The 14,691-nt window shown below is 36.2% G+C and overlaps 3 protein-coding genes and 3 non-coding genes across 8 annotated transcripts; 3 read left to right on the top strand and 3 right to left on the bottom strand.

Annotated features, from left to right (window-relative positions):
* Positions 1-494: 494 nt before the first annotated feature.
* On the bottom strand, positions 495-4,621 carry LOC108828601 (glucosidase 2 subunit beta). Of its 2 annotated transcripts, XM_056995070.1 has the most exons (16): positions 4,409-4,620; positions 4,205-4,324; positions 3,925-4,020; positions 3,601-3,840; positions 3,010-3,269; positions 2,806-2,874; positions 2,608-2,718; positions 2,128-2,458; positions 1,953-2,054; positions 1,777-1,878; positions 1,632-1,689; positions 1,456-1,524; positions 1,212-1,299; positions 1,039-1,100; positions 891-942; positions 495-789 (listed from the first exon to the last, which is right to left on the bottom strand). In XM_056995070.1, exons 1-16 carry the CDS (start codon positions 4,542-4,544, stop codon positions 724-726), a joined length of 1,962 nt encoding a protein of 653 aa, XP_056851050.1. In that variant the 5' UTR covers positions 4,545-4,620; the 3' UTR covers positions 495-723. The 2 variants fall into 2 exon arrangements, 1 of the variants encoding a protein (XP_056851050.1); XR_008938881.1 differs by lacking the exons at positions 495-789; positions 891-942; positions 1,039-1,100 and having other exon boundaries at positions 1,226-1,299; positions 1,773-1,878; positions 4,409-4,621.
* Positions 4,622-4,732: 111 nt separating this feature from the next.
* On the top strand, positions 4,733-4,806 carry TRNAI-AAU (transfer RNA isoleucine (anticodon AAU)). The gene has a single exon. It is a non-coding gene; the product is annotated as a tRNA-Ile (tRNA).
* Positions 4,807-5,370: 564 nt separating this feature from the next.
* LOC130500530 (small nucleolar RNA R12) lies at positions 5,371-5,447 on the top strand. The gene has a single exon (XR_008939151.1). It is a non-coding gene; the product is annotated as a small nucleolar RNA R12 (small nucleolar RNA).
* Positions 5,448-5,540: 93 nt separating this feature from the next.
* Positions 5,541-5,624, top strand: LOC130500606 (small nucleolar RNA SNORD24). Its single transcript, XR_008939223.1, has one exon. It is a non-coding gene; the product is annotated as a small nucleolar RNA SNORD24 (small nucleolar RNA).
* A 523-nt stretch (positions 5,625-6,147) lies between these two features.
* Positions 6,148-8,638, bottom strand: LOC108824648 (probable FBD-associated F-box protein At1g32375). The gene is given in 5 exon segments (XM_056993957.1): positions 6,148-7,374; positions 7,479-7,549; positions 7,552-7,612; positions 7,722-8,261; positions 8,263-8,638. Coding segments are annotated over 5 exon segments (1,299 nt in total). The 5' UTR covers positions 8,587-8,638; the 3' UTR covers positions 6,148-7,071.
* Positions 8,639-11,671: 3,033 nt separating this feature from the next.
* On the bottom strand, positions 11,672-13,241 carry LOC108824647 (FBD-associated F-box protein At4g10400-like). 2 transcript variants are annotated; one of them, XM_018598060.2, is made up of 3 exons: positions 12,405-13,241; positions 12,190-12,330; positions 11,672-12,103 (listed from the first exon to the last, which is right to left on the bottom strand). In XM_018598060.2, exons 1-3 carry the CDS (start codon positions 13,239-13,241, stop codon positions 11,825-11,827), a joined length of 1,257 nt encoding a protein of 418 aa, XP_018453562.2. In that variant the 3' UTR covers positions 11,672-11,824. The 2 variants fall into 2 exon arrangements, with proteins under 2 accessions (XP_018453562.2, XP_056849963.1); XM_056993983.1 differs by having other exon boundaries at positions 12,190-12,282.
* Between the last annotated feature and the right edge of the window lie 1,450 nt (positions 13,242-14,691).

Genomic DNA, 14,691 nt, shown 5'->3' with positions numbered 1-14,691 from the left:
ATATTAAATGTCGTTTTAGAAAATTTTTTTCGTTGCAAAGTAAGTGTCGTTTTAGAGTTTCAATGCAAAATTTATTAACTTTATTCTCCGTTCTATTTTTCTATTGGTTGAATTGTATCGATAATGATATTTTTATATTGAAAATATGCAAAATTAAATGCTTTCTTAATCCGTGTGCACAAGTCTAAAACGACACTTATAATGAAACAGAGGGAATAGTGATTAATCCGTTATTGGTTTTTGTGAATAGTGTCAATGCAATAATTTGATTCCGTTGATGAAATACCAGGTTCGAGTTTGTCTCTTTTGGAAATGGGATTCCTTTTTAGATAAAAGTTTCAGAAACTTAGAAATGGTATGACAGAAAGCCAAAACCGAACCAACCTTACCACTTGTTTATGACCTAAACAAACCACGTTCTCATCTTAAAGTGTGAACTTTGGAATGGTAGGCGAGATACCTTCACATTACTAACGAATTTGGGATTTATAACATGTAATCAACTGTTCTTTTCTCTTAACCAAAGGTTGAACATTGTCTAAAAGTACTTTTGATAAATAGAAGAGAACCTCCATTGTTCAATGAGGCACAACGTGAACCTATCATTCTCTTCCTGAGCCAAAAAAACGTCTCTGTTTATACTTTTACTTTTTTTTGTCCTCTCTGACGTTTTGAGATTGAGCAAGATTAGTAGTCTAATTGACACACATCTAAGGAATATGATCAGAGTTCGTCGTGCTTCTGAGTTTGGTCTTGGTTCATCATCTTCTCGAGCTTTTCTTGCAGTTCCTATTAACAGGCCAAACACCCGGTTTAGATAGTGTTAACGAGTAAAACAAGTAATTAGATTAGGCATGGGGCTTCAATATTTGAGATGCACATCAGCTTACTTTAAGTTTATCTTCTAGACACCGAGCTGGAGTAGATAAGACTGCCGCATATCTGCAACAAGAGAGTAAGAAATGAAAAAAAAAGAAAAAAAACAAGAGATAAAACTCTCTGACCTGTGACAGGTAAAGATGAAGGCAAAGAACTTACTCGCAACGACTTGGTTCATCAACATCCATAAGCTCATTTTTCAACCCACATCTTAGCTTAATCTGCATGTCAATAATTAGTCAAGCTTTTTTATATATCATGTCTCTCCCCTGATCTTTGCAAGCTCAAAATTCAAGTCTCAGATAGTTGTCTATCTATATCCAAGCATTTACCTTTAGGCTTCTATCGGGACCGTTCCAACACTTGTCTCCGTTTGTATATGTCATGAACCGGTACGAGTTCTCAAACTTTTCCCACCCCCTAGAAGAATCACATTACGCCAAAGAAGAAAGCGTAAAAGGTTAAATCCAAATACATAGATAGATAGTTACTACTGATATCTAATTGTCAACTTCGAAATAATTCCTCGTTGCATTTTATTTAACGGAAACGATAAAGTAGCAGTGACACACTTACCCTAGCCGAGTTTTCGAATAGCCCTCTTCTTGTGTTGCTTCTTTATATGCGCAGACTTTGTAAGTATACCTAGACATTATTTAGGTAATGACATATAAGATGACATAACTGTAATACCTAGATATAATGCTAATAAAGAAAGGAAGAGGACACTGGATTGCTAAAATCTTCCTTACTTGCCCTGTTTGCTCTCAAAACAACGACCATGGAATGAATAGAACTCTTTCTCCGGTCCTGTAATAATAAAAATATATATTAATGGCTAACACGAAGAAAGGCAAAATGTAATTATAAGGCATGAAATGTTTTTATCATACAGACCAAAGTCTTGTTTTAGCTTCTTTTCTAAGCTTGATACCCTTGACTGTATTTTCTTAAGTTTTGAGCTCGACTCATCGTACTCCTTGCGTACGCGATCAGCTTCTGCATATGCCACAACGCAACAGATGAATCACTGAAGAAATACGAGAGTCTTGCTTTTACTACTATTAGTTTACCTGATTTGTCCACTGGGGTGGTTTGGAATAAATTCACAGCCTGTAAAATGTTCTTGACAGTCTTTTGTATCTTCTCCAACCAAGTAGGAGTTGAGGTTGTCTCTATACGTAAGGAAATATAAACCTGTCATTAAATGATAAGCATCTTTAAACATATGTGCCAAATAGTGCAAACCTGATAAATCGAGATCATCCTCTGCATCAGATTTGTAGGAAGGACTAGAATCATGGCGATACTCCTCTTCATACGAATCATCTTCAGGTTCATGGTCGCTGTATTTTCCATCTTCGCCTGTTTCCTCGTCACCATCTGACACAAATCCATCATCTTCCTCTACTTCATGTGGACTGGTGGGCGTGTGCTCATTGTTTTCATGATCATCAGCTTTCGGGCTCTCATCTGCCTCAGATGGCTTATCAGAATTCTCTCCTGTCCAACGAGAGGCAACAAGACGTCCCAATTCCTCCTTTGACAACTCTTCCTTCTTCTCTGATACAATATCCTCCTATTGATAGAATATAGAGTACATAATGTAAGCAAAACGGGCAGGTTCATAGAAAAAAATGCAATAGACAAATGAAATAAAATGAAATATACTCAGATTTATGACAATATACACTGTAAGCATTTGACCAGAAAATGAAATAAAATTACCACTTTCTTCACTTCCTCTGATTCCTCCTTTGTGGCACTACCATCATGTTGAGATTCAGCTATGATGGGATCCTCAGATGAGGGAGATTCCTCCTTCGTCTCCACAACATGCTGCATTCATTGTACACAACCTTATATCATATCATCTAACTTCTCGAGAGACTGTAAAGAGCATATGAATTAAATCATTTTTCAAACCTGGTCTGCTGGATTAGTGTGAGTGCTCTCTTCCAATACACTTGTTGGTTCAGCTTCAGCTGCTGACTCCTGAAATCAAAGTCTAGTTCAGTACCCGCTTGATGACACAACAATTTTGAGCACAAAGCAAAACAAGAGAACTCAACATAAAATATAAAAAAACTTGCAAATCCATTTCATTTTACAAGAGAAGAACTAACCAACCTCATCTGTAGGAAAGTCCTTGTATCTACCAGTCTCATCATGATCTTCGTCTTCATCGAGAATTTCATCATGCTGTGAAACTCCCAGCTTTTCTCCACCATCTTCTGTGCTTCCTTCTACCTTTTCATTGCCATCTGTCTTCTCCTCACCGTCCCCCTTTCCCGGCTGAGCTGCTACTTCAGCCTCTTTTCTTTCCTTCTCTTCCTTTTCTTTCTCTAGACGCTCCTTTTCCTCTATCTTCTCAATCTGTTCTTTACGCTCTACGGAAAAAGTATCCCAGAGGGAAATCTCAAGCTCTTTATTTTGATTAGACCAACAATGTTAAATGAGAAAGAAAAGAAGTTGATAATCTCAACTACAAGCCATATATTCTCTAAATTTCTTCCTGCCTTTCTGGTGGTTAGGGAAGGTTCTGAGAACCGATCCAGAGGCATATTAGGCACCTAACTACACTTATATCCAAGGTTCTGCTCTCACATTCCTACACACTAACTATCTCATGATACTACTATATGTCCATTTATGTTTCCCTAATATCAAAAACAAAAACTCTCATATGCCAAATCCATCGATAAAAGAGAGAGAGCAAACCTTTGAGCTGTTGGACAAGGCCTTTCAAAATTTTCTCCTCGCCTTTCAGCTTCTTTAGTTCAGCCTCATCTTTCTCCAGACCAACTTTCGCCTGTTCAATCTCCTTCCTCCTAATTACAACCCCTTGATTATAAGTTTCAATTTTCTTCTTCAGATTCTCTCGGGCAGCTTTACCAGCTTCCCAGCATGTATTCGAGCACGTCACTTTACCATCATACTCATCACTTCCGTCACAACAATCTGCTCCCAAGCCAAAACAAACAATTAGAGCGCCATAAATATAGTATTGGAAAGCACAACATAAATCAGGTGTAAAATACATACCGCAGATACCATCATTGACTCTGGAAGAAAACAAAACTAAAGGAGAATGGCCTGCGTTCCGACAATAGAACTTTCCATTAGGACAAGCTGAGGTACCTGTACGTTTAACAAATAGAGCAAAGATTAATCAAACGATCTATCATCATATATACAAATTACTCAAAAAAAAAAAAAGTAGGAACTTCAACAATGGTAAAATAAGATAAAAGCATCAAACTTTATGATAAACAGAGACGAATCTATCCACTCGAAAGATATATAAAGAAGATGAAAAGGGAACCTGGCTCGTCAGTGCCGTCTGCACAATCGCAAAAATCATCGTTAAGTTGAGCTCTGGTGAATCTCTTTGATCCATCCTTACACTTAATCTCGGACGATGATGATTTGTAATACTTCTCATCTACACATCCACGGAAACGAAACACAATCAAAACGAGAAACAGCCAACGAGAGAGAGAGAGAGAGAGAGAGATGAAATCAAAACCTTGAGGAGAAATGCCGAGAAACGGATCGGGGACGGGAGACGAGGAGCTCGATCTAATAATAGCAGAAGCAAGGAGAAGAAGAAGGAAGGAGAGTTGCAAAGAGAGGGAGACGGAGGAAGATAGTGTTACTCTCATCTTCTTCGAGATCGGACCCGGAGAAAACAACTAATCAAGTGTAGTGTCTGGGGGAGAGGATGAAGAAGTTTGACAGATTTCGCCAAAACGACGCAGTTTCACCTATACATAAACGATGCCATTGGCTGCAGCTTAGGCATAGTTGCACTATTAATATTTATAATATATGATCGGTTAAATAGTCGCTTGCCCCATTAGCTCAGTTGGTTAGAGCGTCGTGCTAATAACGCGAAGGTCACAGGTTCGAAACCTGTATGAGGCAAATATTTGTTTTTGTCTCCACTTGGATAATTTACTAATTTGGGCAAAGCATGGACATGGAGTTAGAAAGCCATAACAAGCCTACTACACACATTTCCTAATGATCAGTTACTTATCGTTATGGGCTTATAATATAATATACGTACAAGTTACAACCGAAAAGCCCATACTTAATTTTTTTACGGCCATGTGTCGGCTTATGAATTAGGGTTTTGAAAGGTTTAACCTCTTCATCACCTCATATATATATTCCTCACCTTCTATCATCTTCGATATCAAAACAAATTATTTATCTACGGCGCATGTTTTTCAAAATTTTCGAAGATTTTCTTCCTTTTTCTTCAGTTTAATGTTTTTATTGCTTTTTGAAAAATTGTGTTTGCAATTTTTTGATCTTCCAATTCTTTTGATAGTGTCTTGAGTTAGTTCATAGGTATGAGTTATATTGTCTCTGTTAAGCGTAAGTACCTTTGTAATTTTGCACGTTTTTTCAATACATCTTCGAAAATAGATCTATCAATCGCTTAAATCGAATTTTTGAAAATATGTTAGTTGATCGATGATGGTGAGGGTGATGAAAAAAATCATTCGGATTCCCAATGAATAAAAAATGTGATTATTTACCAGCTACTTTTGACTCACCATCATCAATCAATCAATTTTCTTTGTTTTCGAATATCAAAAATTTTAGGACTTTTCTTATAATTTGTTGTATAATTAAAATCTTTTGGGTATGGCCAGTGATGCAATCAAAATATTTGCTACTCTTGATGAAGAAATTCACTTGATGATTATTTAACCACCAAGATCTCTGAGGCCTTTTTCAGTCTTTCCTTTAAAAATTATAAATACAGTGAAGTTCTTAAATTGAAAGGCTCTCCAGGAACCGATTGTGACTTGCACTACAAAATATCATATCATAAGAGATAAATAATTTAACAAATGAATAATATGCATAACTGCAGTGGAATTTTTTTTTCAGTAAAATGTCTTTCTTGTAAAATGCAGAAAAAATTAAAATGTTTACAGCCTTAAGCTTTTAGTAAGAGATGGGCCAAGCCCAGTTAAATAAAATCAAAAGAAACCCATATGGAAAGAACCCAATCGAATCCTTCAAGTCTGTCATTGTAGTCGGAGAAAACAAAGTAGTAGTGATGATCCGAGTAGAGACCACCATCCGAAGAGCACTTAAGCAGTATAGAACCAGAGTTGGAGGAGAGAGGAGAGGCGTGGGTTAGCTGGCCTGAGTGACGAGATTTGCAGTGGAAATTTGTTGTCCAAGAGCTTTAAAATTTTTGATAAGATAGATTGTCCTGGAATCTTTAACTATTTGGACTTAACTGATATCAAATGATATGAACTGACAAATGAAATTTGATGTACACTTGATCTTCTTGTTTAATTTTAAAGTACCAAATTTTATTTATCCTTTACATCTTAAACCCACCATTTTATATGAAAGTCTAGAACCCCACTCATAGCTTTTGTCTTTGTCTGCCTCCGAGGACTTGTTTTGTCCGTCGGCTTATGTTTCCGTGGAGTGTTCTTTGTTCCCCTGGCCATAGTCTTCGGAAGTTTAGTGACATTTTTATTTATCCTTACATGGACCCACCATTTTATTTGACTATGAAGTTTAGAAACACCACTTAATAGTTTTTGTCTTTGTCTGTCTCCGAGGACTTGTTTGTCTGTCGGCTTATGTTTCCGGGGAATGTTCCTTGTTCCCCTGGCCATAGTCTCCGGGAGTTTAGTGACTCGCCGGCTTTAGTGTTTGATCCTTGTGTAATCCTTGGTTAAAGATAATCTAATCTCAGTGTTAAAAAAAAAGAAAGTCTACAACCCCACGTATACTTATATTCTCTGTTCTTCAACGTAACAAATGGTAACTAACCACACCCATTAGCTGATGTGGTTGTCGCACTAATAATCATCGTCTGTATGCACACTCTCGTGAACTGTTAGTAAAACACAAGGTGACGTCGTAATGCACTTTTCTCTCGATGTTTTTGGCAAATGGCGTATAAGTATTAGCGCAACGGTTAACGTCAGAATGCTATAACGACTTACTTCATCAGTATTTAACGTAGTTTATTTTGGAGACATGTTATAATGAAAGATTCCAACAATGTCCAACGTCAGGATGGCAATACTTCCCCCACAATCAAAATGTAACGATTATTCTGAGACTAGAATTAAACATTCAAGATATCCAAATAAAGAGGTAACTTTAGAAGAAATCAAGACATGCCGTTGAACTTAAATCTTTTCACTTTGAGACAGGATTGTAATTCCCACAGAACTCAACCCGACAGACTGAAGACCTCCTTGGTAACATTGACAACTCCGTGAGCATCTGCAGATTCTTCACAGGATTTTTTGATTTGGGGTAGAAAGTTGCGAGTCCTAAACGACCAGAGTTTCCTAAGATGTATCTTGCGACTTGTTTCTCTTCTTCTCTTCCTCCGTATTGCCTCCAGTCAAAATATTCAAGACTAGACAATAGACATTCAGGAACACGGCTGGGTTGGTTCCAGCCCAGGGGCGGACCTTCAGTTCTAAGTCCATGGGCCTAAAAGGGAAGAGAAGTATAGTCGACTTAGTACATCAATCATGCAAAAGATAATGGATCAAAGATTGGATCTTTACAGCAGTTTGGGTTTAGAGTATATGTACCAGCTCAAGGACAATAAACCTTAGTTTAGGGGCAGTTTTGAGTAGACGCATAAGTAGATCCAACCACTCGCCTCGCAAGGACATACTTTCAACTGTTTAAGCTGGCTAAATATTGTTCCATCGAAATGTGTATCCTACCCATAAAGATATATATGATTTGATGTAAACTATGGAATATTTGACATAAAGAAATCCCACAAACTTGTGGATAAAACAACCTTTAAATAAAAGTCTATAGAGTACCATTGAAGTCGTTAGACATAACGAAAGCTGCACGAGTGAAGGAAGGGAAGCGAGAAGCTGCTGAGGATGACTATAAATCACATCAAGATGCGCCTGTACCACCTTAGGCATACTGTTCTCAACGACACAAAACCCATCTGTATAATCAACAATGTCCAAGAACTCCAGAGAAGGAACATCGAGCACCAACCCCTGATTGTACTCTACTTCTGCTGTGGTACGCACGGTTAAAAACTTCAAAGACGCCACTCTAACAACCAAACATGCCACATTGTCACCTCGGCATTTCACCACAAACAGGTTTTCAAGAACAGGACAACTAGACAGAAGCTTGCTGATAAACCCATCACCTGGGTACTTCATTGATACAAGGCTCAGAGTTTTAAGGGAAGGGAAAGAAACCGTCTCCGAAGCCGCATCCGCAAGAACCGCGTTTCGTAGCTTTAAAGTCACAAGCGTTCTAGATCCTGTATATAAGCTACGTGGAAGTATGAATCGAGTTTCGGTAGAAGAAGCATCATCATCAATCTCGATATCCATCTCGAACAGAGCGATTAACAACAGGTGTAACACATACTCCGAGATCTATATCCCCAGAGTTTCGACCAAGCTTCAAAGAGAAACTCTCGAGAGCCTTAGCCTGGTGCAGCAGCAAAGAACTGTAGAGAAACCGCAAGAACCTCCCGTCTTGGCCACCACCATCGTCGTCACTGTATTGGAGTCGTGACACAAACATCCAAAGGAACTGCCATCTTTTTGACAGAAGCATTGTTGAGACGACTTGTTTCGTAGGCAGTAAGGATAATATCTTCACGAGGAGTGCATCTGGTAGATCACTTAGCCTATCCATACGATCCAACTCCATTATACTCGAACTTCTCAGCTTCTACAGCTCTAGTAACATAGAGAAACACAGATTTTTTAACTGTCAATCTCCAAAAAACCTAAATCTAAAAATACTCTGAATCCTTACAAAATCACAAAGCTAAATCTAAAAATACTCTGAATCCTCCTTACAAAATCACAAAGCTAAATCTAAAATTGATCGGTTTATCATTTCCCTCAAGCTCAATAGATTCTTCCAGGAACCATACGAATGACACAAGCTATACGATAACGAAGCAAAATCGATGCGAAAGAAAGCTGGGAGCAGTCGATTCGTACGCAGATGAGAATCATAAGGAAAGTTATAGTACCTGAAGTCGAATCAATTCCAGTGACGGAGTAATAATCACCAGAGAGAGACGAACCCTAATCCCTGAAATGGTTTCTCTCTCTCTCGACCCGATTACAATGAGAACCGTTCCCGCTAGTTTTTAGAGGGTAAGCTAAATTGCGCCTCAATAACCCACGCGCGCATCACGTGCTTGAACATCACAACCTTTTTTTTTTGTTTTTTTTTCATAGGCCTGTTGGGCTAAGAAACGACTTTTCCTAGTAATAAAAGATTGCGCATTCGGATATCAGTTCGATCCGTTCGAGAATGGCTCAGACTTCGGGTTTTTGAATTCTTTTGATATCATATTTATGAATTCTATTTCATCAAATAAGCTGTTTCTAATGCCATTTCAGTTAGAGAGTTGTTAAGTAAGAGATGTGTTAAATTGGATGTATGCTTGGCGTTCGGGTACACATCAGATCAGTCTTTTGGTATAGCAGTTCGTTCGGGTATTTTTAAATATCGGATCAAATTCAGGTATTTTTTAGTTTGGGTTCGGTTAATTCGGATCGGGTTCAGATATTTTAGATTTTGAAAAAAAAACAAATTCTTCGTTACTCAAGTTTCTTATACTTAAATATTTACACTTAATTTAATTGATTTTTTTAGAAAAATTAATAGGTTAAATGATCAATAGGTTTGGAAACAAAAAGTTGAAAATAGAAAAAACATTAATTTAATTGTTGTTTTGAGAATTTGAATGAAATTTTTGTTATTGTATGAAACAAGAAACTTGACGTGTCTTTTAAAAGAATAACAAATCATTTAATCCGCAACTATGTGTAAATTTTATGATTTTTGAGCAATGTACAACATAAATAAAAATATTTTGAATAAAATGAAAGAAGTAAACTAGAATATAGGGTTAAGTATATAAATGTTCAGATATTCATTTAGGTTTAGATATTAGCTGTTCGGGCTCAGATATATCCAATCTTTCATAACTCGATATTCATTCACGTATTTTCCTATTTCGATTCAGTATTCAATTCGGGTTTTTCGTGTCGGTTTGGATTCATGTATCAGGTAAAATACCAGTCTTAATTAGCTCCTTACTGCCAAATTTGTGGATTTAGGTGATGATTATTTGGATGGTTTTTAGATTTTGATTTTTAATTTTTAGTTTTTGATTTTACAGTAGATTTTAGTTTTTGGAAAACACAAATGGTGATTTTAGTTTCTAACTTTTGGTTTGTGTTTTAAAAAGTAATAAAATATATTTTTTTTTTTTACTTTTCAGCAGTTTAGTTTCTGATGCTTTTTTTAGTTTTAGAATTTACTATATCTTATTATTATTTTTTGTTTGAGTTTAAAATAAAAACTGATCTATCTGGAGCAGTTTGTGTTTGTAGGCAGTAACGACAGTATGTTCAAGAGCAGTGAACTCGAGTGGAACTCGTTAAACGTGTGTGTTCTCCTTCTCCTCTCTCTCAAACTCTCTTAGCCAAAGCTCTCTGTTTCATTAATCTCTCCATAAATCTGTTCTGCATCTTTATGTTATCACAAATAGAGTCTCGTCTTTTGAAGGAAAACCTAACATACATCATCAGAAAGTATAATATTGTTGGGTCATTATTTAATGGCAGATTGGTGAAAACGAAATTGGCCATTGGGTCAATAATATAAAGAGCCTTTGAGGCATAATATTAATGAAGAGAAGTGGGGAAAGTCCCACATCGGGAAGAAATGGAGCAAGGGAGTAATATATATATGTACTCACTCTAACTCATGTTCAAATGACACACATGAGAGGATAGGCTCGCCACCGCCGTCCGGCTCGGCTCGGCTCGTCTTGGTCTTGGTCTTGGTCTTGGGCCTCCGACCCGATAAGAATATTCTTTTTGGACCAAGGTAAGCCCAACGTTTGACCCATTTAATTCTCAAAAACAACATGCATTTTATTTTGAAACGACATGTAGTTTGTCTAGAAAATAAAAACGTCATGCAGTTTGTTTTGTCAGATATTTAAACGAGATAAGAGATAAGAGAGAGAGTCTTGCGGAGGAAGTTCGCAACTCAACTTCCCTCGATCTCCGCGAGATTTCCGTCCACGTGCAGCTGCTGTTGCGGGAAGTGGCTCGTCTCCTTCTCTTTAAATATTGTCTCTCCTCTTCATTTATTATTTACTACTTTTACTTTTTGCAAAACCAACAAAGCAACTCCCTTAGCGTAAGTCTATTTCCGAGAGTGTTTCGTTGTTTATAGTTCGATAGGGCGTTCACGAGTGAAGCGTGAATCGTCTGCCATGGTTGTATCCTGGGACTCGATATTTCGCCAGTGCCCGTCTCACTACGGAGCGAATATTTAGAGTTAAGGAAATAGATCATATTTCGCCTCCATGTTCATTTCGTTACTTTCTTTAACGTCGTTTTGTAAATATATATCGTTTGTATCGATTCCGTTTTCCGGCTTTTACAAATATAACTTAAACATCAATTCATCTGATCACCCACTGCAGCCGAGCAACAAGTGAAAACAGAGCAAGTACGATACAAAACCCTAGAAAAAAACGTGGATTGTTAGGTGATGAGTCTATCCCTGTGAGTTTCAGAGTTCCACTCGGTAAACCAGAACCAGAAGCTGCGAAAACATTATTTCAGTTCTGAGTAGAGCTCTATTGTCTGAGCTACGAATCAAGGAAAGGGCTAGATCTGAATCAAGCTTGAATCTGAGGGAACGATAGATATTAAGTTTTAATATTTAAAGGGTAAAGATACACTTGAAATATTACAACTTATCAAATAACTTAAAACTCAGATAACATACTTTGTGTTTTTTTATTAAACAATAGATTGAAACAAGTATATGTGTGTAAAACCAAGTATTGAAACAAGTATATGTGTGTAAAAACAAGTATATTTGTGTAAAACAAAGCCTACGAGTGCTAGAAGTATCGCGAATCAAACATGAATTCGCATGTTGTTGAAGCTCTGGAAGAAAATGCCAACTCCTTTAACATCTCAAGCTCCGGAATATCACATTCTTCAGCCAAGATTGTTGCAGTCTTTAGTTGACTAGCATTTTTCAACATGTAAATAGCAAGATCTCTCTCTCCTGGTACTCCTGAGTATGCCGACCAGTTAAAAATTTGTAGACTCGACAACATGCATGTAGGAACAATACTTGGTGGATTCCATGGAATAATGCCACAATAGTAATGATCCTGAGATCAACCAAAGAAACTAGATTAAAACCATAATTTGCATCTTGAACCCCAAAAGAAAAACATTAATTAACCAAGAAACTTACAATCATTTCATAAAGGTATAGTTCTCGTAGGTTAGGAGAATCTTTGAGAAGCCTGACAAGTAGATTCGATGTACAATCTTTGCAACGACATAGCTTCAAATGCTCAAGCTGGCTGAATATGAATCCTTCGTCATACAGAACCTGCACCACAATATGAAAAATTATAAACAAATGATTCTCTAAACGAGTTGATAAATGAAGAAAAAAAATATTACCTCTGAACATATTTCAAGACGCTTGACAGATGTGATTGATCCAATAAGACTCTTGATGTTAGGGAACTCAACATCTATATATGCCTCAATCAAGTTAGGCATATGCTCAACCAAGCAGTAGTGACTACTACTACTATGAACCCTAAGTTTGAAATACTTTAAGGAAGGAGTTTTTATCACAAGCCCATCAATACCATAATCAAAGGGTATATAGAGTGATAAACGCTGCAACGATGGGACAATAAAAGTGAACTTTCTTGTATTGTCATCCTCCCATATGTCCACTTCTAGTTCTTCAAGAGCAGGGCAACTAGATAAAAGTCGTTGAAGAGATTCTTCATTGAAGTAGGCCACTTGTTGAAGTTGCAAAGTCTTCAGAGAGGGAAGACAAACCACAGGAGGAACAACCAAGAGAATCCAATCACTGAGTTTCAAAATCACAAGTGACTTGCTCGTATACAAGTTACTAGGCAATATGTTCAGCTTCTCCGGATAAGAAGAATAGGAGATATCCAGCTCACGTACGTTTCTAGAAACCGCAGTTGCAACGATCCAGTTGATAACTTGAGGTTTAAAATAATGTGAATTGATTAACTTGAGACGCAAGCTTTCAATAACATGGGCTTTGTGTAGAGGCAAACTTTTCACAATGAAACACCGTAGCCTCTTGCGTTCAGACTCTGAGTAATGTTGATCATCATACTCGAGTTTTGGCAACCACATCCAGAGATGCTCCCATCGTTTCGATAAGATGCTAGTGGACACAGCTTCTTTTGTTGGAAGAAATGTCAACACCTTCACTAGCAGTTCATCAGGAAAGCTACTAATCTTGTCCATATCTCTCAGAGGTAAACAACAAATATGTTTTTCTTTTAAATTTCTCTCGTAATAAAATGACAAACAAAAACAGAGCAACAAAAAAAGTAAGAAACTCAACAAAACGCTGGAAAATGCTTGAATTTGAGAGATGAGTCTTTTCAATTATGCTTTCATCATATATATACACACAGCAACATAAATGTAAAGAATCTTAAATGATGACTCTTCAAAAGATTACTAACGTCGTTCAATGGTATCAACTTAATATTTTGGTCAAATTGTTTGTATTCAGTTTGATTGAATTCTTCTAGTGGTCTTTCTTACCTTTTGTGACATCAAATGAATGTAGAACTAGGTTCATCTACTCATGATTTCCTAGACATTAAATTAACTTGGTCGTTTTTGTAGCTAACCGTTGTATTCAGATGTTGCATCTATAAACATTGTATCTTCACATTATTTGGTCTTACTGTTAACAGTTGTATTCAAATGTTGCATATGTTTTGCCAAGAAGATAACCTTATTTGAATATCGGAGAGATGTTCCACACGTGGATTGCATCTTTCAAATGTAGGATTAGCGTGACCCTTCTATAAGCTTAAAACTATATTTTTATCCGCGCTTCGAAAGCACGGATATTATTTTTCACTTTTATGAAATATATTATTTGTTTGTAATTATTGAATTTATTTATTTTAATAAAAAAATTTATAATAAATTCGACACATAGAGTGTTTCTGGTAAACTATTTATTTCTCTAGTTTTGTTTTATTCGCTCTTCAATCAACATATTTATTTGACTTGTTGTTAAAATAAATGATTATAGACTTTGATCTCTGCACCTCCGCGGATGTATATTTTAAAAAATATGATGATATTTGTTTTTCATGTAATTATTAAGGTTTGGCAAAATGAATCCGAGGAACAGAACTGATACCAATCCGTAAATATAGTACCAAACCTGAACATAAATTGATTAAATATTCGAATTATTCAAAATTTTATTAGTTAGAGAACCGAATTGACTCCGAACCGAAGTATTCGTGTACCTGAATTTATCTAAAAATAGATTTATATACTTATATATTAATTATTTTTATATTTAACGTATATAAAACATCAGAATGATACTTTTAAATTGGTTTAAAATACTTAAAAATATATATAGATAGTCAAAAACAAATATCTGAAATAGTTAAAGTATACTCAAATCACCAAAATTACTTAAAATAATTATTGATTTCGTATCCAAAATTTTAAATCAAACCAATTGATATGTTAAGCTTAGGTATTCTAACATATGTTATTTAAATTTATAGGTAATATATTACTTTATTTATAGATTTTGAGAAATTTAAATATATAGTGATTTAAAACTTTAAAAATAATTTAAATAGATCATCCAAACCCAAACCAAATCCGCAAAGATCCGAATCAAACTCAAACAAAAATTTAGAAACATCCTAAT

Source organism: Raphanus sativus, chromosome 9, assembly GCF_000801105.2.
Source record: "Raphanus sativus cultivar WK10039 chromosome 9, ASM80110v3, whole genome shotgun sequence".
Classification (NCBI taxonomy): domain Eukaryota; kingdom Viridiplantae; phylum Streptophyta; class Magnoliopsida; order Brassicales; family Brassicaceae; genus Raphanus; species Raphanus sativus.
Note: the sequence above shows the minus strand (reverse complement) of the source record. Positions and strands in the feature narration are given on the sequence as shown.